The sequence below is a fragment of the Chaetodon auriga genome, chromosome 11 (genome assembly GCF_051107435.1).
Source record: "Chaetodon auriga isolate fChaAug3 chromosome 11, fChaAug3.hap1, whole genome shotgun sequence".
NCBI lineage: Eukaryota > Metazoa > Chordata > Actinopteri > Chaetodontiformes > Chaetodontidae > Chaetodon > Chaetodon auriga.
The window spans coordinates 15,357,605-15,383,464 of record NC_135084.1 but is presented as its reverse complement, the minus strand read 5'-3'; the positions used below and the strand labels follow the sequence as shown (position 1 = coordinate 15,383,464).

Genomic DNA, 25,860 nt, shown 5'->3' with positions numbered 1-25,860 from the left:
TAATTTTAGAAAAGGTTACTTCTCCGAATTGAAAAAAAAAAAAAAAAAAAAAAAAAAAGTTTTGGAACAAATAGAATGATAATTTCATGTAGGGGATTGAGGTTGATATTTTGTGTAAAATCAACAGTTTGACAAACCATCTGCGCTTATCCAAAATGCAAATTATTGCATTCAATATTAAATACACAACGCCAATTAAACCAGTCAGATGCAGTGAGATGGAAGCAATGTATGCGCCCAAATTGCTTGACGAAAAGTGTTCAAAATTCAGAAAGCCAAAGCAGGAAGTCCATGCTAAATACGTCCTAATTGTTCCTCGGCACAGTGTGTGAGCACCTGAGGCGTTCACGGTCTAAATAAGGTGGGGTGAAGATGTGAACAGCCAAATAAACTTCTCGGCGAATAGCAGCGCTTCTGGGAGGAGCCTGGCAGCCGGGAGGATGAGGTACCCTCTCAGCATCTCTCCTGAGCCAGCGAGGGAGTTGCGCTTTTGCCATGTTGGGGATTGAAAGATGTTCAAAATGATAAAGGACCAATGTGGTGACATTTAAAAGAAATTCTGCTGGAAATGGATCCAGGTCTAGATGGATAAACCTATGAACTCCCGACGTGTTGAGTTGTTTTTTTCTTTCTGGTGAGTAAAACATTTAATTTTTATGTGATGGCTTATTTCAGTTTGAGAGTTTGGGTTATTACTAATATTCATCTGAGCATGTTGCAGGTTTGCGAAACAATTTTGAAATGGTACTGCATCCCAAAAGTGCGCGTTCTTGTATTTGATTTTCTTATGGCAGAGACAGATTTTATTCATTGATTAGTATCGGTTATTTGATTTAAACATCCCCACAGTATAGTGCACCGTTTACAGACAGCTGCTTTTAGCCTGTCACAGTGACTGACGGTTAATTCAAAGGGATTTCACCTGCCGGAACTTGATACTGACATGATTTTATTTTTGCAAGCAGAGTCTGTCTCAAAGGGGTCAACGTGCTTCACTGTCGCCCTGCACCGCCAACATGCCAGTTCTGAACCAAGAGCCCTCCAAGGATTTAGGTGGCAGTGATGTAAATATCTTATATTTGACTTATATCTATATGGATCTATGTCACTGCAATATGCATGGGACAAATAATGTTTCAAAATCAATTAGAATGTAAATAAAATATGTGGAAAAAATTGTATTCATAAGATTAAGACATAAAGACTTTAAAATTAAGTACAAATTCAGGTATGATATTTCACAGGAATAATTAATATTCTAGTACATCTTAATTAATATTCTTTCATTTTGAGTCAAGTGAATAATTTAGTTTCTTTTAGTTGTTAGAGTACATCAATAAACTGAATTGTTCTTTATTCAAAGTATTTGTTTTGCTAAATTGATATCATGCATTTGTCAGAGGTGATCTGTCAGAGATTTCCACGCTGATGTTGACGTGAAGTAGAGTTTAGAGGATTTTAGAGGAAAACTTTGCTGTGAGAGTTTTTCCATCCCCCTCACTTCTCAGGGTCTCCCTAAGCTGCCGCTCCCCACCCTGAAAGACACACTGGACATGTACCTGAGGTGCATTAAGCACCTGCTCACAGAGGAACAGTTCAACAAGACCCAGCATGTAGTGAAGCAGTTTGGAGCCCCTGGAGGAGTGGGGGAGCTACTGCAGAGCAAACTCATGGAGAGGAGGGAGAACAAGGGAAACTGGGTAAATAACATGATCTGGTCAAAAACACACAATAATGATGTGTGCAAATGTCACTTTAAATCCACAGCATTATAGGGGAATAATCCACACGTTCTTATATCTTAAGGGTTAGACAAACTCATCAGTAATTGTATATAAGACTGTACCCAAGATTTGTATTATAGATGAAAACGTGCATTTTGTGTTATCATGAACCGCATTTTAGGCCCGTTTTACACCATTGTTTACGAACGTTGCTACCACATCCAATCTTATTATCTGCATTACTTTAAGATTGTGCCTCTCAGCAAATCCCTCTGTTTCCTACTGTAGGTGTACGACTATTGGCTGAATGACATGTACCTGAACAACAGACTGGCTCTGCCAGTCAACTCCAGTCCTGCGATGGTCTTCCCACAGCAGAACTTCAGGGCTCCCATCGACTCTTTACGGTATGAGGCACTGCACAACCGAGACAAATGAGCAAGGAGAGAAAGCTCTAAATTATTATATCACAGTATGATATAATAAGACAGATCAAATATATCGTCATGCCGTAAGTGACCCAGCACTGTTAGTCATCCTGTGAGCAGCTCCTGTGAGCTGCCGTCCATGCATTGTAAATAAATAAATAAATAAAATAAAAAAGTTATCACTTGACAGACATGAGAAATTATCGTGAACTATAAATTACTCAGACCAGCTTTGATTGATTATAGCAAATTGAACACTTCCATGCTACACTGACGGATGAGGCCATTACCCAGAACACCTTGAGGGCTGAGAGACCAGGCTGCTGGTGGCAAGGTTAATAGACAATGAAGGCCGTGGTTTGGTTAACATGGTATTGATCTGGGACTGGCCCCTTAACCAGATGATTTACATATAGCATTTGTACTGTTAAATGTAGCACAGCAACACAAGAACAAGGCCAACTGGAGAGAACCACGAGCACAGACAGTGTGAGAAGGAGAGTAACATATACTACTACTACTACTACTACTACTAATAATAATAATAATAATAATAATATGGAATAAAAATGCATGTGTTTTCAGATGTATCTTACAATGTTAAGTCTTTCTTTCCTAGGTTTGCAGCACACTTAATTTCTGGAGTTTTGGAGTACAAGACTCTTCTTGATGCGTAAGTTAATGCACAATGACATCGCTTGACAGATTCCATCACAGCAGAATTGTCTTCACCTGTGGGTCATGTGTAAGTGTAAGTTAAGGCCTGACAAAGTTGTGTGTGCCTGTGTGTAGACATGCCCTGCCTGTGGACTACGCCCGGGGCCAGCTGGCTGGAACCCCTCTGTGTATGGAGCAGTACTATCGCCTCTTCACTTCCTACCGCCTACCAGGGCCTGAGAGGGACACACTAGTGGCCCAGGAGAGTAGCGTGATGCCAGAACCTGAACACATCATTGTGGCTTGTAAAAACCAGGTCAGATACAGTGGAAACACATCCAAAGTTGTCTTAGATTAGACTTTATCTGGAGCTTTCAGGCACATCCCACGCTGATGGAGTTTGCTTAGCTGTCAAGGACGTGGATCAGTTGGCATACAAACTTTTATCTGCTTCGGTTTAGTTAAACATGAAAACTCATTCTGGACTTCAGAAACATTAGTTTGACAAAACAATGCCAACTCAAGGTCCACTTAACTATTTTTTCCCAATATTTAAAGCATATGATATGCTGTCTTCAACAAGAACTTTCATGTATAACCTATGAGCTAAGTCCTAAAAATGTCATGGATGAATTCAGCTTCACCTCACAACAGACATTGAACAATGTTTGCAGTGACAGTTTCATACAGATTGGGAATTAGACTATACATCGTGTACCTGTCACAGCACAACATATGAATCATCACTCACTCTTACAGCATGGTAAACAGGCTCTGTGGCCACTACGCTAACTTGTCTCCTACTCAGTGATTAACAGCCAAAGCCCGCTCACAAGCGCTCTCTGTTAAACTAATTATCCATAACATGTGTGACATTTGCACATTAGCCTGCAACCTTCAGCACTGCTGCTATGTTGCAGCGCCACAGAAAAGGTAAAACAAATTAAAGATGCTCACTTACTACCACCATTAAGTCCTTTGATAAGACCAGTAATGGACCAGTATTGTCACTCGAGACTGGAGCTCCATAAGAAACTGATCTTACTAATGAGCCCCTCCGTGAATAGCAGCTGTTTCCATTTGCAATAACTGCTGAACGTGAAGATAAGAACAGCAGCTTTAGATTAACCTGAACGACCTCAGGGACAAGTGAGTTGAAATGTGTTCGATATGAACCTCTGTGCAGTTCTTTGTGCTGGATGTGGTGATCAACTTCCGCCGGCTGAATGAAAGAGACCTGCTGACTCAGCTGGAGAAGATCGCCAGGATGGCTGACAGCGAAGAAGAACAGCTCCCACCTATTGGTCTCCTCACTTCAGATGGACGGACAGAGTGGGCCGAGTCTCGCAGTGTGCTCATGAGAGGTACAGCTTGAATAGTGGTTCAAGAATTTTCAGTGTTTCCAAGTCTGTTTTTCGCACCACATTGACTCTTTTTTATGTATTACCCTCTAGAGTCTACTAACAGGGACTCCCTGGACATGATTGAGCGTTGTCTGTGTCTGGTCTGTCTCGATGACGCCACTGGGCCTGAGCTAAGTGACACCACACGAGCTATGTTGATGCTGCACGGCGGAGGAATAGCCAAGAACGGGGGCAACCGCTGGTATGACAAGCCCATGCAGGTTAGTGAGCACAGTAAAGCTACATTATTATTGTAAGTGAGTGATGATCCATTATTATTATAAGAATGACATGAGGATGAAAGGAATGTAGATGGAGAATCAATGCTATATAGTAGGATCGATTTACGCCTTTAATCACGGAAGAAAATAATTGAACACACTCATGTTATTCTCTCACAGTGCCAGCGGATGTAATTAGTCAATCCCATGGCAAATTAACAATTTACATTTAAAGAAGTTCTGATGGACAGAGTTCCCGTTGGATTACAAGCCCGATGTCATTAGCAGGAGCTTTGATGGAGATGTTTTGATAAAGAATTCATATTACTTTAATGAATCACATGATTAATATTCACCACTGAGAGAGTTGGAGGCTTCCTCTGGAAATGATTTCTTCATGTAACGTGGATGAAATGCATAGGAAGGAACATGTGGTTGGGGTACATAACAGGACGCACAAGTACGATGATGAGACTGTAACTTCGAGTGAACTGAATTTTAGATACTTCAGTATTGCAGTTTGGTTCCTCTCCAGAAACTCCCCCTGAAAATAACGTGACCGTGTCAGTTTGTCATAGGAGCTGACGGCTGCTGCGGAGTCGTGTGTGAACACTCACCATTTGAAGGAATTGTCCTTGTGCAGTGCACAGAGTATCTGCTCAAATACATGTAAGAGATGGAATTTTGGAAGTGCAAAATGAGTGTGTGATATTTGTTGGCATATGCTTACAAAATTCAAAAGAAGGCTATCTGAAAAAAAAAATAAAAATCTTATATTCCCATGTGACATCAGGATTGGCAGCCCATCGAAGCTGGTCAGGGCTGCGAGTGTGAGTGAGCTACCTGCACCACGCAGACTCCGCTGGAAATGTACTCCAGAGATTCACAAACTCCTCACCTCTTCAGCTGACAAACTCCAGAGGTCTGCCTTTACTCTGGTTTCTGTACAATCAAACAAATGCATAAGCGTGTTCAGCTCACTGCAGGATCAATTCTCATCTGCTTTCACCAGGCTGGTGAAAAATCTGGACATGAATGTCCACAAATTCTACGACTACGGGAAAGAGTTCATCAAGAAGCAGAAAATGAGTCCGGATGCCTACATCCAGGTTGCCCTTCAGTTAGCTTACTACCGGTAAGAAAAAGATCTAAATAACAGGGTTCTCATACAGAGGTGTGGACTCGAGTCACATGACTTGAACTCGAGTCACAGATTTGATGACTTTAGACTCAAAGACTCAAAAAATTTGCAACTCAGCTGGGACTTCAACACCAAATACTCATGACTCATAACTCAGACTTGAGCCATTTGACTTGAAAACACTTGATAACTTGACCCAATCCCAAAGAGTGTGCCACAAGTCAGCTAAGAAAGATTTGGGTCGAAAATTACCGATGGAGACACATCAACCTCTAATGTTCAGCATTTCAGACACTTGGGTGATCGACTTGGGACTTGGGTGTAAACACTTAAGATTTACTTGTGACTTGCAAAACAAAGACTTGGTCCCACCTCTGTCTCATACACCACATTAACCCTGGGCCTCAAGCTACAAGGCCTTCTCTTTGTGTGTTGCCCTAGATGTCACAGCAGACCGGTGTCGACCTATGAGAGTGCTTCCATACGGCGTTTTCAGAAAGGCAGAGTGGACAACATCCGCTCAGCCACACCAGAAGCCTTGGCCTTTGTCAAAGCCATGAGTGACGGGGAACTGAGCACGAGCGTAAGATGTTTTTTAAGTGTGGACGCTGCAGTCACACTGTCCAATTTAAACGAATGCTGCTGCACAGTAAAAACTCAGTTTGATAAAATAATGAGATTGTCAGTTCGATTTTATTGTACTTCATGTCCGTGTTGACGTACTCCACTGTGAAAAACTATGCTTACTGTAAATAAAAGGATTTAATAGTCTAGTATTGATTCTCCATTTGTTTCTCCAGGACACAGAAAAGATGGAGATGTTAAAAGGTGCCATAACTGCGCAGACAAAGTATACTATTCTGGTAACTATTCTCCAACCCCATCCTGATATCTATTGCAACACTGGCTTATCAAAGAAAACACAATAACATGTATTCGTTCTCTCTTACAGGCTATTACAGGAATGGCAATAGACAATCACTTACTGGGACTACGGGAAATCGCTCAGGAGCTGAAGATAGAGAAGCCAGAAATATTCAACGACGAAGCCTATCTCATCAGTAACCAGTTCATTCTCTCTACCAGTCAGGTACAGTCATCATTAAGCTCCACCTTAGCAAAAATGGTGTCGCACTGCTCAGCCTGTGAAAACAGTCTTATATTGTGCTCTGTGGCTCTGCGGGGAGCTTCCTGAAGTCTTGGCATTTAAGAGCCAAGAGGGCTCTAATGAAAGAGGGGCTGCAATTAACAATTATTGTCATTATCAATTAAAGCGCGGATTACTTTCTCAGTTAGTCGAGTAATCATCTCTGTCTCTCTTGAGTGGACCAGATTTATGGAAATGCTATAAATTGCTCGAGTACAACTTGAAATGTGCACTTTTGTTTCTCCTGTATAGTGTTTCTTTACAGTAGAAACAAAAGTGTTTCCTTCGATCAAACAAGACATTTGACTCTAGAGAGAGAAAGCGTAGGTTTTCTTTATAGAACTGGCAGACCTTAAAATTTACCACAGACACCTGTCTCAACCTTTCCACCTATAGCAGTGTTTAAATACACTTGTAAACTGTCAGTAGTTCAGCGCTGAAGGATTCACTCTTCCCTCAGGTTCCCACCACTGTTGAGATGTTCTGCTGCTACGGACCCGTGCTTCCAAATGGATATGGAGCGTGCTACAACCCTCAGTCAGACCACATTATCTTCTCCGTGTCCAGTTTCCGCGAGAGCTCGCAGACATGCTCAGCAGAATTTGTCAAGTGTCTGGTGCAGGGACTCCTGGACATGAGGGATCTGTGCAATAAATGCAACTCCGGCTCCAATCCGACCGCGCAAAGACAGCATCAGACGCTGGAGACACACACGCAAACAGACACCAACTGGCAAAACAAAACACCGCAGAGACCAGCCGACCTGGTCAAGAATCAGCCAACACTGCCACAGGTTCTGCTGAGGACACCAGACCAGACTAAAGTGGAGGCTCAGACCCAGACTTCATCACAGGGAGCAGCACAAGCTTTGAAGAACGGAAGCAAACCATAGCAAAGTGTCAGTGCCCGTGAAAATTGTGATGCAGTGATTTTAAATGTGTGTTCTTGTGCTGCAACAAAGTGAGCCATTCACAAAACATACACTGTAAGTGTGATATAAAGTGTGACATAAAGCTGTTGTTGTCTACTGTATTGTAAAATGTATCAAATGCTGATGATAATCTACTTATTCTTAGGGGATATTAGAGGTGTTTGTTTATTTTTGAGGAAGTTTTCTGCTGTCGTGACAAGAAAATATCCATTATATAGCAGTCCAAATGTCTGTCCAAATGGCTGCTGTACATAGGTCAAAATTGAAGCTAAATTTGAGCTTTTGATTGTTGTTTTGCACTAGATTGAATTGATCCAGCCAAAGTACATTCATTGTTTGGTTATGACCAGTGCTACAGTTAAGGCTGGTGGGAAATGGGAAGACTCACTCTCCCTTTTCCATGTTTGCACCATTCTGTCCATGAAGCCTGTCAGTCAACTTGCAAATCGCATGCTGCTATCTAATGATTTTCTGAATATTATGGTACACTGTAAAACTAGAATTTTCTATGCAATTTCTTCTTGTGTTGTGTCTACTGTACTGACAGTACATGTGGTATTACTTAAACATCTGTATCCTGACATGTAGTTCATACTGTTCTGTATTCCATGTACTGGGACTCAGACTGTGCTTGTGTACACAAGAAACAAACCGACCAAGATTTTAAAGGGATGGTATTTAATTTGTCAAAGAATGTTAAGTGTAATCAAAACTTTGTATTTGTAAAGCAGAATATATCAATTAAGTTATTTATTTTTGTATGCTCTAACCTAATGTTACAAGGTGTAAATGTAACATTTGAGGAGTAAGTGTATGAAACTTACTAACCAGAGGTGATCACTGTGTTTCTGACTGTCCAAGTGTTGTATTTATGAAATACTGTAGAAGATTAAAAGAAGCTTACATCAAACTAAGACTCGTGTTAATTTTGCTGTATACACAGAAGATGTACAACTAAAAAAAAAATCTGCTCTGATAGCGATATACAAAATATGTCACCTTAGACATATATCCACTGAGTGCACAATAAAGGTATTGAAGCAACTGCAGAAATGACTGATATGTCGTTTTGTCAAATTTATTTATTTAAAGCACTGTGCAATGCACACTGATCAATATCACTGTAAATGTGTCAGTTTGCCAAAGGCTACTTTCATCCCTTGGAATTATGAGAAATTATGAGAAGATTTTTTTATTAATGTAATTATTATTAGGACATAGTCAGACATATTATAGTAGGCTTTCTTATTTCTGATATTTGGTTCTGGGTCAAATTTATAGTGTCTTAAATTTCTGAGACTCGCAGTCATCGTTACCAGTATTAGTCAAACACACTTTATGTTAAACAGAATTAGCATCTCATGAAATCTGTTGTTATTTATAATATAAAAAGTACAATCAGAATCTTTAACATTTCACGTCTCAACGGGTGGACTACATGGGACTCCTGGACATATATTTGGGAGGAGGGTGAACGTGTGCGTGACAGTTACCAAGGTTACCACAACAAACAATGCCGAGAAGCGCGCGGGTGACACTTTGCTACGGACCTTATGAATCCAATGGAGTCGTACAACACAGGAGCTTCCGCCTGCAGGGTCTCCAGGGTATGTTTCTTTACGCCGCAGGGTCCAGCTCGGATCCCTGCATGTTGTCTGCTTTTGCTGGCCGTCTTAGCTGAGGTCAAACATGTGTGTCCAACATGTCTGCAGCCGCTCTGAGAGGGCGCGGGCACCAGTGCGTCATGGAGGAAACGCGCGAGTGGAACATGGTGGAGCTCGTGGTCAACGGGGAGGTCGTCTTCAGCTGTGATATCAAGCAGCTGCAGTTTGGTGAGTGCATGGTCGCTTATTGTTGTGATGTAAAGCAGAAGCATAATCTGACAACCTGTTTTTTCTCCTGAAGGTGGAGATGGACAGCTGGACCCCGTCTGCGAAGAGGCTGTTAGTGCTGTGGAGAAGGCCTACTGAACAGAAACCTGCATCTTAGCTTTTAAATAAAAATATTAAACACGAGTGCATATTTGCTTTTTTCTTCTCCAACAAACTGGTCTATTAAGACTGCAGTTCACTTGTATTTAACATACTTTGCTTGTTTTTCTGCATGAATTCGTAGGTGATGAGACATCATTGCCGTCATTGCATCTATTAAGTGCAAAATCAACTAAGGTGGGACCTGCATTATTAGCTCATATTGTTGTTTTTTTAGGGGGGTCTGTGTCAAAATTTGGTTGAAACACATTTATCATTTTAGTTAAGTTTAGTTGTGCATCTTTATTTTTTCCCTAAGTTATGTTTGATTACCACAAACAAACTGATACACAGCAAATCTGCATGGAAAATTCCAGCATAAGTTTACATGTAGATTTCTGGGTCTCTGGGGAAATAATGAATCTGCCATATGCAGCAGGCTGTGTGCACTTAACTTAATGAAATCTTGGGAGTGGACAGAGCGCACATGATGCAGCATAACCTCTGAGTGTGTTAAAATGAGCAAGTGTGCGATGTACTGCTTGTGAATTCAGTTTTTCAAAAGCATGTGTTATTTCTTCTCTATAAACTCGCTTTAAACGAGACTTTTTTTTAAACACTATCAAGATCATCTGCAACCAAAAATCATCAACCAAAGCAAGTTATTAATCTTAAATATATTTTATTGCATATTTTATTATTCCCAGTGTAAGTGCAGCTCCATCAAGTTGTGCATAAATTCAATGCCCTCACTAATATGAGGACACTTTTATTTTCCTTAAGAAACTAACTCACATAAACATGTAAAATGACATTTATGCATGGCTTATAGTTCAATCTCCCAGCTGGAAGTGGAAAAGGTAAGCTACAGTACAGCTAAAGAGGAAGCACAAGTTTACAGAGCATTTCTAAGCACAGTGGTAACTAATATCAATTCTGTCAAACACCTGGGGATTTTAATGTGACAGCCAGGCGTCAATATTGCTCTCAAAGCATCCGAAGCTTTGCTGTGTTGATGTGTGGTGTTTACGTGTGTGTGCATCCCTCAGCCTCCACAGAGGAAGCTGAGCCTTATGTCCTAAGTAGAAAACATGGCTGCAAGTCTCTGTGCCAGCTGGCTCACGTCTCCTGGTGAAGTGAGGTGTGACAATAAATACAGACTCCTTCACCAGGCAGCCAAAGCAAATACAGGCACTAAACCTACTGAGGTGTTGCATTTTAGAACAGTCTTCATACCTGTGATATGTGACTCATTGTTTAAGAACACCAGTTGGTGTTTTGTGTGCGTCTTGTAGCTTCTGCTATTCATCTACAAAAATCAATACAAATACAAATCAATACTACTAATATACACTAGTGTTCGGCATGGCAGCAATGGAGGTATCTACACTAAAGCTAGTCCAACAACAGTGATTGGAGCAAATCTAGACTTCTGTGTGTGCTTCTTCACCACTTAACTAGGTGGCAATTCTGTGAACAATTGATCATATTTAATTTTTGTATAACATTTTATTTTGAAATAAAGGTGTTGGAGGTATAGCACCGTTTAGAGGCTGAAAATCTAGTTTTCTTCAGACTGGAGGGTGTTCACATACACTGCACTTATTCTGTAAAAGCCCTCATAAAGGTGCTGAATAATGCTGATTGAATAAAGTGCAGATTCATAAGATCAGGCTACATGCTGTCGTCTGATCCCACGGACATGGTGGTTTATTGAGGCTATAGGGAGTAAGGGTGACAGTTTTGGGTGGTTTTGGGTTATATGAGTAAAAATGACTTCACTTGACAAAGAACGACAATTTGTCACTCTATCCTGTGTCACAGTTAAAGACAAGTGATTCTGCATTTAGGATACTCACAAGGAGACCAGTGTGTCCACATTTTATGTCTTTTCCTGGCACATCATGGTTGTTGCAGGTCATGAAAGACTGCATGCTATGATTTGTCGGGATTAAGCATATATTCACCATGTCTCAAGGTCATGGCAGAACAATGATCATTAAATCTACTGACCATTTTAAATGACATAAACCTTGTGTATTCTGATCCAGGCATAAGTCAGTGAGCCTCTTTCCCATATGATTAGTGAGGGATGAAAAACACTAGGCTATTCTCCAGATTGTGACAAAGCTAAAAGAGGTTTAAAATGTGCCACATCCAGAAATAGACTGTGCTGTTTGGAGATGAAACTGCACCTCCAGCCTGGTTCTTGTTCCGGTTCTCATTTACAGCTCCTTCCCATGGAAGGCGCTCAGGTTGAAAGCTGTGTCCATGAACCTCTTCAGCTCATTGAGGTGGGTCGACTTGTTTCCCGTCGCTGGAGCTGCTGCAGGGTCCCGTCCCACATACCTGAAAGAAACACCCAAGGTTTCTCACCGGTGACAGTTTAAATCCCCCACCTGGTTCTCTAAACGGATTTAGAACAAATCGTGTGAGAAGTGAACAGAAATCCTTACCAAACGGGCTTCTTGTTAGCCACCACTGTGAGGAAGCGAGGCCGGACGTAATCATAGTAGCCCATGTTCTTGTGCTCCTCCTGACACCAGACCAGCTCAGCATTGGCATATTTCTCTGCCTCCACTCTGACCAGGTCAAATGGGAATGGAGAGATCTGAGGGGGAGGCAAAGGATCAGTGGAAGAAATGACAAAATTGTCTCACACTCATGGCTAAATTCACAGAGCACGGCATGCTCAGACAGAGACGAGGGATTAAACACCTGTTCAAGTCTGATGATGGCGATGTCTTTCTCCAGTTTCTGCTGTTTCCTCTCTTTAGCCAGTTCATAGTAGACTTTACCAGTGCAGAAGATCGCCCTCTTCACTTCAGCTGGGTTTTGGCTCGCAGGACCCTGGTCTGGAACCAACCTCTTGAACTTAGTCCCTGCAGACATTGAATACATGTTACCTATCACATCACGCCAAAATTTATGACTAATTCTTTCACCACATTTTACAGGGATGAAAAAAAAAACTTCACCTGTGGCGAGGTCATCAAAACTGGACCTTGCATCCGGGTGTCTCAGCAGAGACTTTGGGGTGAAAATGATCAGCTGTGGGGGAAAAAAAAAAAGTTCATGTCACTGACAAACAACAGATTGATTCCATCATCCGTATCTTCACTGTGCGCTTTGAAAAAACTCCAGAGATAAAAGTTTTTAGCCATTTTCACGCTAATTTGTTGCCACCATATAGCACGCAACATCAGCATTGGGAAAACAAGACATTTCTTTAACAATCAAATAAATAAAACTCTTTGTGCTCAGCCGCCCAAGCCCTGAATTTCAGAGTTTTTCATTAAAAAAACAAAAAACAAACAAACATTATCCCCTATTGGCCTCCTCACTAATTTGCTCAGGAAGCAATTTTCTCATGCTTCACGAAGCATTGCATTTATGTGCGACGGGGGATCAGTTAAGACATTCACCGTGGCTGAAAACTATGCGACTGAAAAGAAGAGCTGCATATACAGTATACAAAAAAGGAGAAATACTTTACACTCAGAAACTTTATACCCAAAGTAGCTCTACTTCAGCAGTTCAAAGGCTAATTGAGAAAAAGCATGATTGTAACACAGAACTCTATCATAACATAGTAATTTTGACAGTATGTCTGTCATGTTGATCAAGGAACAAATATTAAGACATCAGCCGAATTCATGCCTCTCACGTTATCATATTAGAGCCTTTGATTTCATTACAATAACAGATACGACAAGAAGATAAATATAAGGCAAACAAATCACATTTCTTGTCGGAAATAAGAGAAATGTGTCCTAAACATCAGTGTGTTGCCAAATGACCATCTGGACTTGTTCTAGCATGTTTTGGATTTGTCTTCGGGGAAAGCAATGGCTTATATGTGTGATTTCAATGCAATCTAAGAAAGATTTCAAAATAAAACACAGTGAAGACGATGTTACACCTTACCGGTTTTCTGAATGGCAGCAGAATCTGCCGTCGGAGCACATGACAGTAGTTAGCAGGTGTGGAGCAGTTGACCACGATCCAGTTGCAGTCGTACAGCTGCTGGACTTCAAAATCTCCACTGAACTCCTTTATGAAAAAAAAATAAAATTACAAATTATTAATTCTAAAGGTTATTGACTCTGAAATCACACATTTAGCTTTATGCAGACAAAATTACATTTGCAGTTACAGTGTTGTTGTAGGAATGTTTTATGTTGTCGTGACTGGGAAGGAGATGTAATGCATGAATGCCTCACTGCACTGTGTGTGTGTGTGTGTGTGTGTGTGTGTGTGTGTGTGTGTGTCTCTCTCTCTCACACACACACACACACACACACACACACACACACAGGACAGAGAATGTTAGTCCCTTACTATGCATGCACTAATAGTTTGATCAATACCCCATTTGAAGATGAATCTGGTAAGCTTCTGCTGATACATCCCTCCTTGGATGTTGCTTCGTATCAGCTCACCCATGGGACCTGACTTACTGCTGAATACCAGCGCTTTGGAGACCATAATGAAGAGACTTTTCAGCTCTAGAGAAATTGGCAATCATCACTTAAGCCATCACTCAAGTGGTCACGACATCAGCATAGCCAATAAAACAGGAAGCTATGGGACGTTAACTGCGGCACACTGTGCAGTGCACTTTCCTTGACGTATATCATTAGGTAATCATGCTCCTCAGATTGGTAACCATTTGAGCCATAATCTAAATTGCGCTTGCGAACGTACAGGGAAGTGATCGGGATCATCTTTGCTCATTTGCAGGAAGCGTTCAGGTCGAGCTGATGAATGTTCTGGGCCCTGAGGACAGAGGAGCAAGAAGAAGAGCAAGACACATAATGACAAAATGTAAGATGCATCCCACTAAAACAAATATTTCAAAAATATCCTAATTCATCTGTAAATACTGCAGTTTTAATTTCTTCTCACCATTCCCTCCATCCCATGCGGCAGAAGTAGGACAATACCATTGTTGCGGACCCACTTGGCCTGGCCCGGGCTGATGAACTGGTCAATGATACACTGGGCTGTGTTGTGAAAGTCTCCGAACTGGGCCTCCCAGAGAATCAGAGCATTCGGACTGGCCATGGCGAAGCCAAGCTCAAAACCTGAAGTCACAGTCATCATTACACAGACCTACATAATGACACAGTAAAGCTTGCTGTGTGGTCAGAGAGGCCTCAGTCTTACCAAGCACTCCATACTCTGAAAGGGAGCTGTTGCAGACAGTGTAAGGAGCCTGGTTAGCCCACAGGTGGTTCATGGGAACACAGATACGTTTGTCCACCTCTTGGTCATGCAGAACATGATGACGATGACTGTGAAACATAAAAAAGGCAGAGGCAGAAAAGACTGAAATAGTCATATAGGAACCTGACTATGAGCCATGCTGACAGCTTTGTGAGGCTGCGCTGTTTAGAGCTAAATGCTAAAGTCAGCATGCTAACGTGCTCACAATGAAAATGCTCATATGTTAATATTTAGACTAAAAGATTGACTGACATTGCCATCCTAAGAGCCGTGCTGTTAGCATGTGCCAAGGAGAATAAAAAAGAAATTAATGTTATGACAATCTGTCACTAAGAGAGGTTACGAATTACACTTAATGGATGGTGTGGAATATAAACCAATTTCACAGGCTGAAACACATGTTGTATCCAAAAAGGTTTCTAGCAGAGCTGTAACTTATCATTATTTTCATGATTCAATTAAGTATTGGTTATTTTACCAGAAATCTTTAAATTGCTTAATCTATCAAAGGTCAAAAAAGAAAAATCCAATAAAAAATTACAAAAGAAGTACCATGTCATTTTTACTTGATAAAGCACTTAAATGATTAATCCATTATTGGTGATTGATTTACTGATCATGTCGAGTATTTGGAAGACAAAAAAACAAAGTGTGGTACTTACAGCTGCAGAAAGATAAAACAAGATTTTTTTTGAAAGGTTCTTAACTCAGTAGATACCAGCTAGAACACACACACACACACACACACACACACACACACACACAGCAGCCCCCGTTCCAGCCCATAAAGGCACCGCATGAAGAGTACCCTCCTCTCTCCTCATCCTCAGTCAGTATGAGGTTCAACAAGAGTTGATGGGAGCAAAGAGCCAAGCGTTAACAAGCTCTGCCAGTCCGCTCGCTCCTACAGCAGAAATCAGCCTTAAAAACCAGCACGATCAGACAATCACTTAAACCCCTTTAGCATCACTTTAACGACGTCTACACATCCACCCAGACACACACAGTGCGAGAGGTTATGCAATGGTCAGGCGGAAGAACTGCAGGAAATGACCAAAATCTATTGAATATCATCTTGAATGTGATGTATCACCTCCCAGAAGACTAGATGATCATGATTTGAGTCCTTTGTAAAACATTATAAATTATTCTGGACTAATGAGGGCACGGAATGTACTGCATAATTGTTTTGTTTGATCCTTGCTCCACATTTGCAGGATGTACACCTTCTCTTCATGAAATCCTTTGATGAACAAAATCAAGAGCGTCCAGCATTAAATGAGGTAACAAACATGATTTCATGTTTTTCTCAATCCACTCACACACAATCCAAAGAGGACCCTCACGAGAATGAAAGTCTTTCCACGGGATTGCCTCATAAACTGTGTGCCCACCTCTCTCTTCTGTCTTTCTCTCACATATACACACACAAACACACACACACACACACACACACTTCCTCTGCCTGGGGGCCCCATTAGTCAGGGAAAGGGGTGCGCGGCACAGCGCATGCAACCCACCCAAACACGACGAGCTGAATCCATTAGTCCACGCTGTTACGTACATCACAGAGACGCAAGCAGGCCCACTCAACTGTAACATGCCAATATGCTCAGATCCTAAGAACTATGGAGGGAAACTGAGTGGTGGGGGATAAAAAAGTGCAGGTGGGGGGAGGAAAAAGATATAAGGAGTGGTGGTAAAGTAAAGCTGAATCACAATGAATAAGGAAGCTCGTGGACTCTCAACTGACACGGAGGAGGATTTACATAAACAACAGGTGATCCAGAGATGAAGAGTGGATGTAGTGTTTGACTACTTTTTAACAGCCAGGCAAATTACACTGCTGAAGGGGACAGCGGACTTGCAGAAGTAGATGTCGGTGCTAAATGCAAGGCAAAAGAAAAAGCCCCGTAGCCTCTGGTTAGTTAGTGTGATGTATGTCGCTGTGAGCTGAGAGGGGGCGGGGGGTGGGGGGGTTTGGTGTCAGTGGAGATGGGCTGGTGGAGAAATGATAGGGGACAGATGAGACAGGCGCAGTGAAAGGGGGAGCTGGTTTTGTTCATGTGTCACTCGTTCCCTCCATACCATGACAACACCATGTGGGCTTCACAGTTCCCAGGAGACTGTGCTGACGTCTTCTGTCTGTCAGACTCTGTGTGCCACCCTCACCCATCCCTCCAATTACTTAATTCAACATCTTTAGTTGACTTATCCTTACCCTTTATCTCTGGTCAGGCAGGCTGAGTCATTGCACAGCTGGGTGACATATGTGGAAATCATTCTCACAGTACTAAGGATATTTTCCAGTATCGATATATAATGTTTATCACATCATGGGGAATGTATGCAAAATCACATAGAAAATGAAAAAACCTGATGTGCAAAACAAGACACTTACTCCAATGTTGTACATTATGTGAGAAAAAACTCTTCATACATATCAATATTATCAATGTGATTCAGCTAAAAGTTGATTAGCAATTTTATTTAATTAGCGATGGGTCCTACATGATCGTAAGGAAAGATAATTTGTCACTGTTAAAAAAAAAAGTGAGTTCATTTAGTGAGTGGAGAGACTATGACCCCACAAGCTATAAAAATCAAATCAGTAAAAATCAGTATTCCTAAAACGCTCTCTTTGTTCAGTAACCACACCTCCGATCCTTTAGCACAGCAGAGCTACTGGTCGCCCGCAGGACACGGTGGCGGCAGTGGGCGCCTTAACACAAGAAGGCGCAGAGGTGCAAGAAAAACTCATAGAGATCCTCGTAGGGGCAACACTGCATTCTCAGCTGTGTTGACATGGACTCACCTGAAGGTGCCCCGCTCTACGTCCTGCCCGCTGAGTCGTACATGGATGCCGTCTTTGAGAAGGGAACCAAAGGCCATGTACTCTCCCAGAGCCCAGTCCATCTGCCGATTCTTCACCAGGTCAGCTCGACCACGCAGGATACGAGACACACCTGGATGGATCACACGCACACATTAACATGCGCAAACAGAGGAACAAAAGTGAAACCAAGTGATGTCTTAAGACAGCACTGGGGAAGAGAGTGTAAAATGCATTGCATTGACGTATTGTATTGTAAATAAAATCTCTTGTGGCAGTCTTAATTGCAATAGTGTGAGCCAAGTCAGCTGTGCAGGCTGAACACCTGCTGTTAGGAAAGGATGTGTTTACAGGTGAACTGCTTTAAATGACTGAGGTTTATGTGTTTTATGGATCTTTATCATTCAGCAGCATGTATCTCATATCATTCTGCAACAATGTGTGCTCTTCTGTCATTGTGTAGATTTCCAGCACAGCGTATCCGTATTACTACTACTACTATCTGCATTATCATGACTACATTCTCCAGCACAAAGCAACCAAACTCACCAGGGTGGATCTTAAAATCTTCCAGAGGGACTGAGCTGGCTGTCTGGCCGATGTGCTGCAGAAACTCCTCATCAAGTCCTGTGGGGACACAGCTCATGCTCCTGGGCTCTCCCTCTGCTGTGAAGAAATCTACAGAGAGAGAGAGAGAGAGAGAGAGAGAGAGACTCAGAAAGCATTCACAGAAAAAGCTGTCAAGAAAAGAAAAAATTAAACTTCAATTACTGGACTGCAAAGGGACGATTTACCTGGCCAGGGGGAGTCGAGCCAGTGTCGAATGTGTAAAATCTTTTCATCCTTGGAGCTGGTGTATGCCTCCTCGCAAATCTTGTCATATTTGGCAACTTCTTCCTGCAGCCACATTTGGTAATGTGTAATAGAGACAATGAAAAATGCCCCATGTTAACTGATGCAGAGCTTGTTTACTTCAATTAAAGGACTACAGCTGCCAAAACCAAAACACAGAGACAGAGAGAGTGAGATTAGAGAAAGTCTCCACTAGCAGTAATGGTTCTGCCTTGCTGTATTACAAATGGGACTTTTGCAGGAGTCCAAATAGCAGGCCACACAACAGAAAACAATGTCCATCAAAAGCCAGGGACTAGCACAGCAGAGAAGAGCTGCAGTATTTCATGTGGTGTAAAAAAATGTCCAGAATGGATGTTACAATCAAAGTTCCTGTTTTGGATGAAGAACCTGAGCAATTCCACTGAATGGCGCCAGAATCTGCGGTATACTTCAACTTCACTGGGCGATATATACTCTTTGTGAGGGATCGTGAAGCTTGGCGATTGAGCTGAGGCAGTAAATTGAAACTCAAATACAGCAGTGCTGGCATAACATATTTAATCGAAGGCTAGGGTAATATCTAAGTGTGATTTAATGCACATAGTCCAGCGGGTGGCGATACCAAATAAAACAGCATACAGTAGCAGCTACCAATATACAGTACATTTGACAAGAGCAAACAGCATTAGATCACAAACCTCAAATTCCTGCAGTGTCACCACACCCTCAGCAATGAGCTTGTCAGAGTACTTTTTCAGCACATGCTCCTGCCGACGGATCTGTTTGTACATCAGCGGCTGTGTGAACATGGGCTCGTCCATCTCATTGTGGCCAAAGCGTCTGTAACTAACCTGTTAACACACACACAAAGGCCATGTAAAAGCGTGTGCTTAGAATTGTGGTTTCCCGATAATCCATTTAGACTCAGATGTGACTAACCAGGTCAATGACGACATCCTTGTTGAAGGTGGCCCTCCACTCTGCAGCCACCCGGCACACGTATATGACAGCCTCGGGGTCATCGGCATTCACGTGGAAGATGGGTGCATTGACAACCCGAGCCACATCAGTGGGGTAGGGGGAGGAGCGGGCCACTCGAGGGTCTGTGGTGAAGCCAATCTGAGAGACAACGATCACGCACTAAAGTTGATATCATTGAGAGACTACAATCAAAGCAAATTACAAAATAGATGCATTCTGGTAAATGCTACTTTGATACCAAACTCTCCAATACCTGGTTGTTGACGACCACATGGATTGTACCATGTGTGGTGTAGGAGGGGAGCTCGCTTAGGTGGAAAGTCTCATACACAACTCCTTGTCCAGCAAAAGCAGCGTCCCCATGCATCAAGATGGACATCACCTGGACAAAAATCACATCATAAACTCAGCCGGACTGAGGAACAGCAAACACAAACAAGCCCCTATGCACCTGGAACAATAACTACACCTTCTTTCCCTGAGTGTCTCCCCTGTAGAACTGCTCAGCTTTGGCCTTGCCCTGAACCACTGGATCCACTGCCTCCAGGTGGGAGGGGTTCGCCATGAGCGACAGCGTGATGTTCCTGTCCGTCTCACGGTTGATTCTCTCGTGGTACATCCCGAGGTGGTATTTGACATCACCGGAACCCTACAGGTGGAGAAGAGGCCATGAAGTAAAGCATCAGCTGCATCTTCAGAGTATTTTTCTCTCTGATATTTTTCCACACCACCATGCAACATCAGTTCCCTCACCTCATCGGCAGCCTCTAACTTGGGGTCAAACTGACAGAAAATCTGATCCAGGTCCTTACGGATCACATTGGCCAAGACATTCAGTCGTCCCCTGGAAGCAGAGTTTACAAAGTCTGCATCAAATATGGAAGGACAAGAATAGAGAGGTGGGAAAATGTGGAGTACACAGTACCGATGAGGCATCCCCATGATCACACTATCGATGCCTGCTGCGCTCGATCTGTCAATGATGGTTTTCAGGGCGGGGATGAGCACTTCACAGCCCTCCAGGCCAAACCGTTTCTCTGATGACCACTTTCTGGCCAGGAAGTCCTCAAAGCTGGACATAAAACAAGCTCAGCGTCGGTTCAGATGCACATGGGTGTGAGAGCTTTACACAAAAGATGTAGAATACTTTGGAATGACACAATGATGATTTGTACTCAAGCTCTTAGCAAACGTATTTCAGCACCAGTGTGTGATCATAGCTGAGAACATTTATCAAAGAAGACAATGAGCTCACATGAAGAATAGGGTGTTTATCTTTCCAAACACAGGCATGTGCAGCAGTTTATGTTACGCAGGTCTCTGATGTGAGCTATAACTAAAAGTGAGGTATTGTGCTGTCATCAAAGAGTAAGTCAGTAGATGTTTTTTCGTTGCTGACCGTGTGGATCTGATCAGGCGGGCTAGCAACGTTCTCTTCTCAGCATTAGTGAACCGCATGATTCCTGGAGTCTCAATTTTCTGACGAATCCACTGGCACTGGTCCACATTGTTAATGAACATGAATTCGACCCCGATGTGACCGCAGTAGGATGTCTGAAAAAGAACAAGTAGCATGGTACAGTCTCATGGCTTTCCTCCATCATTACACACATTTATGGACACAAACACAAAAACAAAATACCTCCAGTCTGCGTATGATTTCTCTTAGAGGAAGAGTGGTGTTTTCTCCTCCGATGAAGGTGGTGGGGGGCAGCTGAAAGCTCCTATCCAAGTCAGACTCATCAAGACCATAGAAACCTGCAATAACACCATGAGAAACACAGGTTTGTTTAAGACTTTCGAGGCACTAATTGGCCCTGAGAACCAATTCATAATTAAAGTTGTAGAGGTAAGAAACTGTTAGCTTCCAGGAAGCACTTTTCTAAGGCAGTTCATGGGGGCTTAAGAAACCCAAAGCTTCAAACCAAAGAACACCCAGAACAAATCGTTCATTCAGAACACAAAGATCTGCCTTCATCCAAGTTTAATTCATGACCTGAAATTTTAATATGTCTCGATTGTCAGGACCTTAAGCTCTTCCATTTCTTCTGATATCCTGTGAAGGCAGCAGAGGTCTGAGCTAAGACTGTGACCCAAACGAAAAATGTAATTATGATTACTGAAATTACTAAAATGTAAAGAAGAGGGATAAACTACATGTAAAGCATTCCAACGGAATATTTGACACATATAATAAAACAGTAATAAGAAGCATTAGCAAAACACACACTGTATACACAAAAAAGTGTGACGAAAATGTGATGCCAATTTTTGACATTTTATAAACTAAATGATTAATGCACTGATTGAAAACATAATAACCAAGAGATTAATTGATCATGAAAATTGTTACCTGCAGCTCTAGCAGATGCAGCAAATTTATTGATAGGCCTAATCTCTCTTTGGGTTAGGCTGTTTTTTCTTTTTTTTTGATGAACATGACAGTACTGCTTCGTATAAATGCAGAGCATAACACTGCAGTGACTTCACTTAAATTCTGAGTAAATTTGTTTTTGATGGCAAAAATAAAGCTGGGTCATGAAATAAAAACAATCATCCAGGATGCATTTGCGTGCAGGTTCGGCATTGGCAGCCCCACGTAAGTTTCTGTGCTGACAAAGCCCACCTGAGAGAGCTGGTCAAGCTCAAGATCGCAGGCCACATGAGAGGAGACAGGTGCAAATCATATTAGGCACACAGCAAAGACAAAGGCGGGCCAAGAATAGACTCTTGTACTATCAGCTGACAAATAAGGGGCCACGGAGGCTGTCATTAGCTTTCATTAGGGAGCTATAGCCCCGGTGACAATACATAATGCAACGCTATGTCCTGACACACACTGATCACTGATAACAGCAGCCAACAGAAACAATGTCTCTCTCTCTCTCTCTCCTCCTTACTCGATATTACTGCAGACTTCGGTCGCTTTCTGTGGCCGTCCCGCATTCACTGATCCTCTGTCCGCTAAATGAAATGCAGAATGACAGGAGCTGGGCCTGAGATTAATGACAGCATTAGGCTGACCAGCCCGTATACGGACTTGGAGGAGAATGTGATGGGGCCTTTTACTTACAGTCTAGGGTCTTGATGAGTTATGCAACCCAGGTCCAAGAGATGTGTGTTTAGATGCACATGTATGTGCTGTACAAACCCTCAAAGGGAAAAATAAATGTGGCTGAAATACAGCGCATGGAAACACAAACCAGATATTTTAATTATGAGGATAATTAAGCTTTTGAAGTAGGTCCGCCAATGAGAATAATATGCTTATGACTGAAATCCTTACGCAGGACAAGTATCCTGCGGTAATGAGAAGAAAGGACATCTATAGTAGGAATCTAATCAGCATATTTACTGCCTGTGGGTTCACTCCATATGCCTTATTTAGTTAAGAAAGCAGGATATGATATAGAAAATGTATAATTAATCAGATTAGATTCAACTTTATTGTCATCATCAGAGTGCAACACAGAGACAACAAAATGTAGTTAAGCATCCAACCAAATAGTCATAATATCCAAAAACATAAACATAATATAAAGCATTTAGATGAAAACCTGTTTTTGAATTTATATAGTCTGTTGCACATAGGTTTAATGGAGTTTAAAGTTATGAAACTACATGACAAATCTATTCCTCTTTTAACAATTTTGGTAGGTGTTTGTGATGTGTGATATGCCTGGGACGATCGCAGGAGTTACAAGGCTCACCTAATTTATCGATGGTGGTGATCAGGTCAGAGGGAACGAAAGAGTCCAGGTCGGCCTCCAGGATTCCCAGAGGGTCTAACTGGGCAACATGGTGACCACGAATCTACACAGAGAGACGGGCAGAAGTGTGGGGGAGGAGGGAGAACAGAAGAGATGAGGAGAATCGGGTAATAAAGAGAAAGTGACAGGCGAGAGAGAATAAGATTCAGCAAGGGGCTGCCATCATAATGCTAAGTGTGAACAGCTGGAGAATAAGCTAACACTCAGTTACAGGTCAACCTCTCTGAGAGAAAGAGCCCTGTGGGAGTGCTTTTATGTCTATGTACACACGCACACGCGCACACACACATTCCCACCAGGATTGCAACAAGCTGGGAATAAAAGTGACGCCTTTGCCAAAAGACAGAATTTAATAAATCCCTCGGATAGTTCCTCAAATTAATTTGAGGGCGAGGGGAAATGTTACCACCTGTTTTGTTTAAGTAGTCTCTTTGATATTTCCATTTTCAAAAAGCAGCCTGGGTAAGTGGGTTAGAGTTAATCTTGCAATTTGCATAACCTCTCGCAGTGACAAACAAATTGTATATTCCTTTTAATACAAGGACACACAGTATAAACAGCTTTCGATGCCAGTTGCATCTGTTCTGGCAAGTGGATTTTGTTTGATGCACTTTTCACACAAACACGATGACATCTTAATTCTGTACACAGACACTGCATGAAGATTTAAACGGATGCCCACGAGATATGTGATCAATCTTTTAATTTGTAAACAGAATAAATCCACATCATACAAGCTAATAGCTGATGTGTGTATGCGTGTGTGTCTCACAGCTGGGGCAGGTGAATGTGGGGGTACCTGGTAGGCTCTAATGAGAGTGTGCACAGCCAGGTGGTCCTCCACCACTTTCTGCGCCACGTCTGGTGAGTGGGCCAGCACTCGGCCCTGGAGCAGAGCGGAGGGGCGTCTCTCGCCCGCCTCGCCAGACGGACTGGAGGCCTGGATGTTGCGGAAGAATGCGTCCCAAGACTAGACCACAGAGAAAGACAGATCCAGCAGAGGCAACATGGACCAAAAGTGTCCCTGCTCCTTATTGACAGCTGGTTAGGTCAGTGAAAGGCTTAACGGGAATCCAAGACACTGCAGCTACAGCACACAGTTTCCTCTGACCAGGGATATGCTGAAGTGTATTTCAAGGCCAAAACTGGCAACAGAAGTTTGTAATTTTCTGTTTCCACATGTGCTGAACATGGTTGCCTTTGCAAACAACCATTCATGGGCAAATGTTTTATTCATTCATTTTATTTACTAATGTGGGAAGAACAGGTTGCACTGTTACCTCGTGGACGTTTTTATGATCCTCCAGCCAGGCGAAGTACATCTCCTCCACATAGCTGCAGCTACTTGCCAACGCTGACGGAACAGGCGCAGCCCCTGAGGAGCAGCCCCTCCTGGGTTCAACCCAACGCCTGGCCGCACCCCCTTCACACCTCCGCAGCCACTGACGCCCACCGACACGCCCACTCCTCAGCACAACAGTTAACGCCCGAAACTGACTCATAGCGACTGAGAGAAAACGAGAAAGTTTGGGGTCAGAGAGAGTTCACCATTAGACCTTCAGATGCAGAAATATCGGCGTTTTGACTCACAGTCATTTAAGCAAAGGCAGAAAACGTGTGCATGATGGCGCTTGACGTCGCAGTGTTATTGCAACCCGTGCTGTGAATCTGAATGCCACACAAAGCCGCTAAAGATGATCTTAGGTTAAGCACAGGGCGCATATCGCACTTTTTGCGCACGTTGTGGATGAAACGACCTTTATATATACACGCGTATACTGCCAAAGGATTTTGACCGAAGTCGCATGTATGTAATGTAAAACCTCTCCAAGAGCAAACACGGCCTGTGCGTGATGTCTGTGCAAAGTCTCTGCAGCTCCAAAAAGCGCGTAACCGCAAGCAGCTCAAGCATGATGGATCTACTGCTGCAGCATCTACCCGCTGCTACTTTACCTCACCTTTTCCTGCAGGATGCGTTACGGGCTTCTTCGGGCTACAGCGCCGACATCAACGCCAAAACATTGCCTGTTTCATTCTGGGTCAGTTACGCTTTCCCTGGACCACTAATCCCTCAACGTCAAAATAAATCCTCATAATCTCCCCTTCGGCCGTGCCACCGGAAAAGCGCAGGACCGCGGGACATAGGAGAGTGCTTTAAAACATCACCTACGCTTTATTTGCAGAAATGACATTTACCTCGGGCTCCACCGGCTCTACTGTCATCGCCGAAAGGTCTAAGTAGGACAGGTATCAGTGAAGGTGACACAGATCCGAGCGCACACACGGCTCGACACGCCCCCCCTCTGGTGTGTCAGGTGGTGCTTCTGCACAGCGAGCAGCCCGGTGCACCCAAGGGTGCGGGGGCGCCTGTGGGGAATGGTCAAACAGGGACACAGAGAAAGACAAACAATCGTCTAACTTCATTATATTTTTCAGGAAAGTTGTTCCCCGTTAAATAATATATATTTAGAAAAAATAAATAAATAAATCAGAAATCAATGAGTTGTATTTGCAGTGTTTTGTTCGTAACAGCAGTTAATGTAAGAACTGGAATACTTACTTTAATCCTGTCAGCTCAAATCTATGAACCT

The 25,860-nt window shown here is 42.6% G+C and overlaps 3 protein-coding genes across 4 annotated transcripts; 2 read left to right on the top strand and 1 right to left on the bottom strand.

The window, feature by feature from the left end:
• The first annotated feature begins 456 nt into the window (after positions 1-456).
• Positions 457-8,560, top strand: chata (choline O-acetyltransferase a). Its single transcript, XM_076743217.1, has 15 exons — positions 457-634; positions 966-1,064; positions 1,509-1,700; positions 2,013-2,131; positions 2,772-2,825; positions 2,945-3,125; positions 3,996-4,173; positions 4,264-4,433; positions 5,002-5,102; positions 5,227-5,355; positions 5,446-5,568; positions 6,016-6,157; positions 6,375-6,437; positions 6,527-6,664; positions 7,182-8,560. The coding sequence occupies exons 2-15, from the start codon at positions 1,017-1,019 to the stop codon at positions 7,611-7,613; spliced, it is 2,070 nt and encodes a 689-aa protein (XP_076599332.1). The 5' UTR covers positions 457-634; positions 966-1,016; the 3' UTR covers positions 7,614-8,560.
• A 605-nt stretch (positions 8,561-9,165) lies between these two features.
• Positions 9,166-9,668, top strand: c11h10orf53 (chromosome 11 C10orf53 homolog). The gene is made up of 3 exons (XM_076743995.1): positions 9,166-9,259; positions 9,365-9,484; positions 9,558-9,668. The coding sequence occupies exons 1-3, from the start codon at positions 9,166-9,168 to the stop codon at positions 9,620-9,622; spliced, it is 279 nt and encodes a 92-aa protein (XP_076600110.1). The 3' UTR covers positions 9,623-9,668.
• A 604-nt stretch (positions 9,669-10,272) lies between these two features.
• On the bottom strand, positions 10,273-25,568 carry ogdhl (oxoglutarate dehydrogenase L). Of its 2 annotated transcripts, none has more exons than XM_076743491.1 (23): positions 25,466-25,568; positions 24,550-24,776; positions 24,069-24,239; positions 23,210-23,312; positions 21,142-21,257; positions 20,899-21,053; positions 20,425-20,571; positions 20,253-20,343; positions 19,969-20,148; positions 19,753-19,881; positions 19,458-19,637; positions 19,217-19,369; positions 18,479-18,581; positions 18,234-18,362; positions 17,667-17,817; positions 14,792-14,919; positions 14,531-14,709; positions 14,330-14,401; positions 13,550-13,675; positions 12,601-12,673; positions 12,341-12,504; positions 12,079-12,233; positions 10,273-11,971 (listed from the first exon to the last, which is right to left on the bottom strand). In XM_076743491.1, exons 2-23 carry the CDS (start codon positions 24,769-24,771, stop codon positions 11,848-11,850), a joined length of 3,051 nt encoding a protein of 1,016 aa, XP_076599606.1. In that variant the 5' UTR covers positions 24,772-24,776; positions 25,466-25,568; the 3' UTR covers positions 10,273-11,847. The 2 variants fall into 2 exon arrangements, with proteins under 2 accessions (XP_076599606.1, XP_076599605.1); XM_076743490.1 differs by lacking the exon at positions 25,466-25,568 and adding an exon at positions 25,228-25,458.
• Between the last annotated feature and the right edge of the window lie 292 nt (positions 25,569-25,860).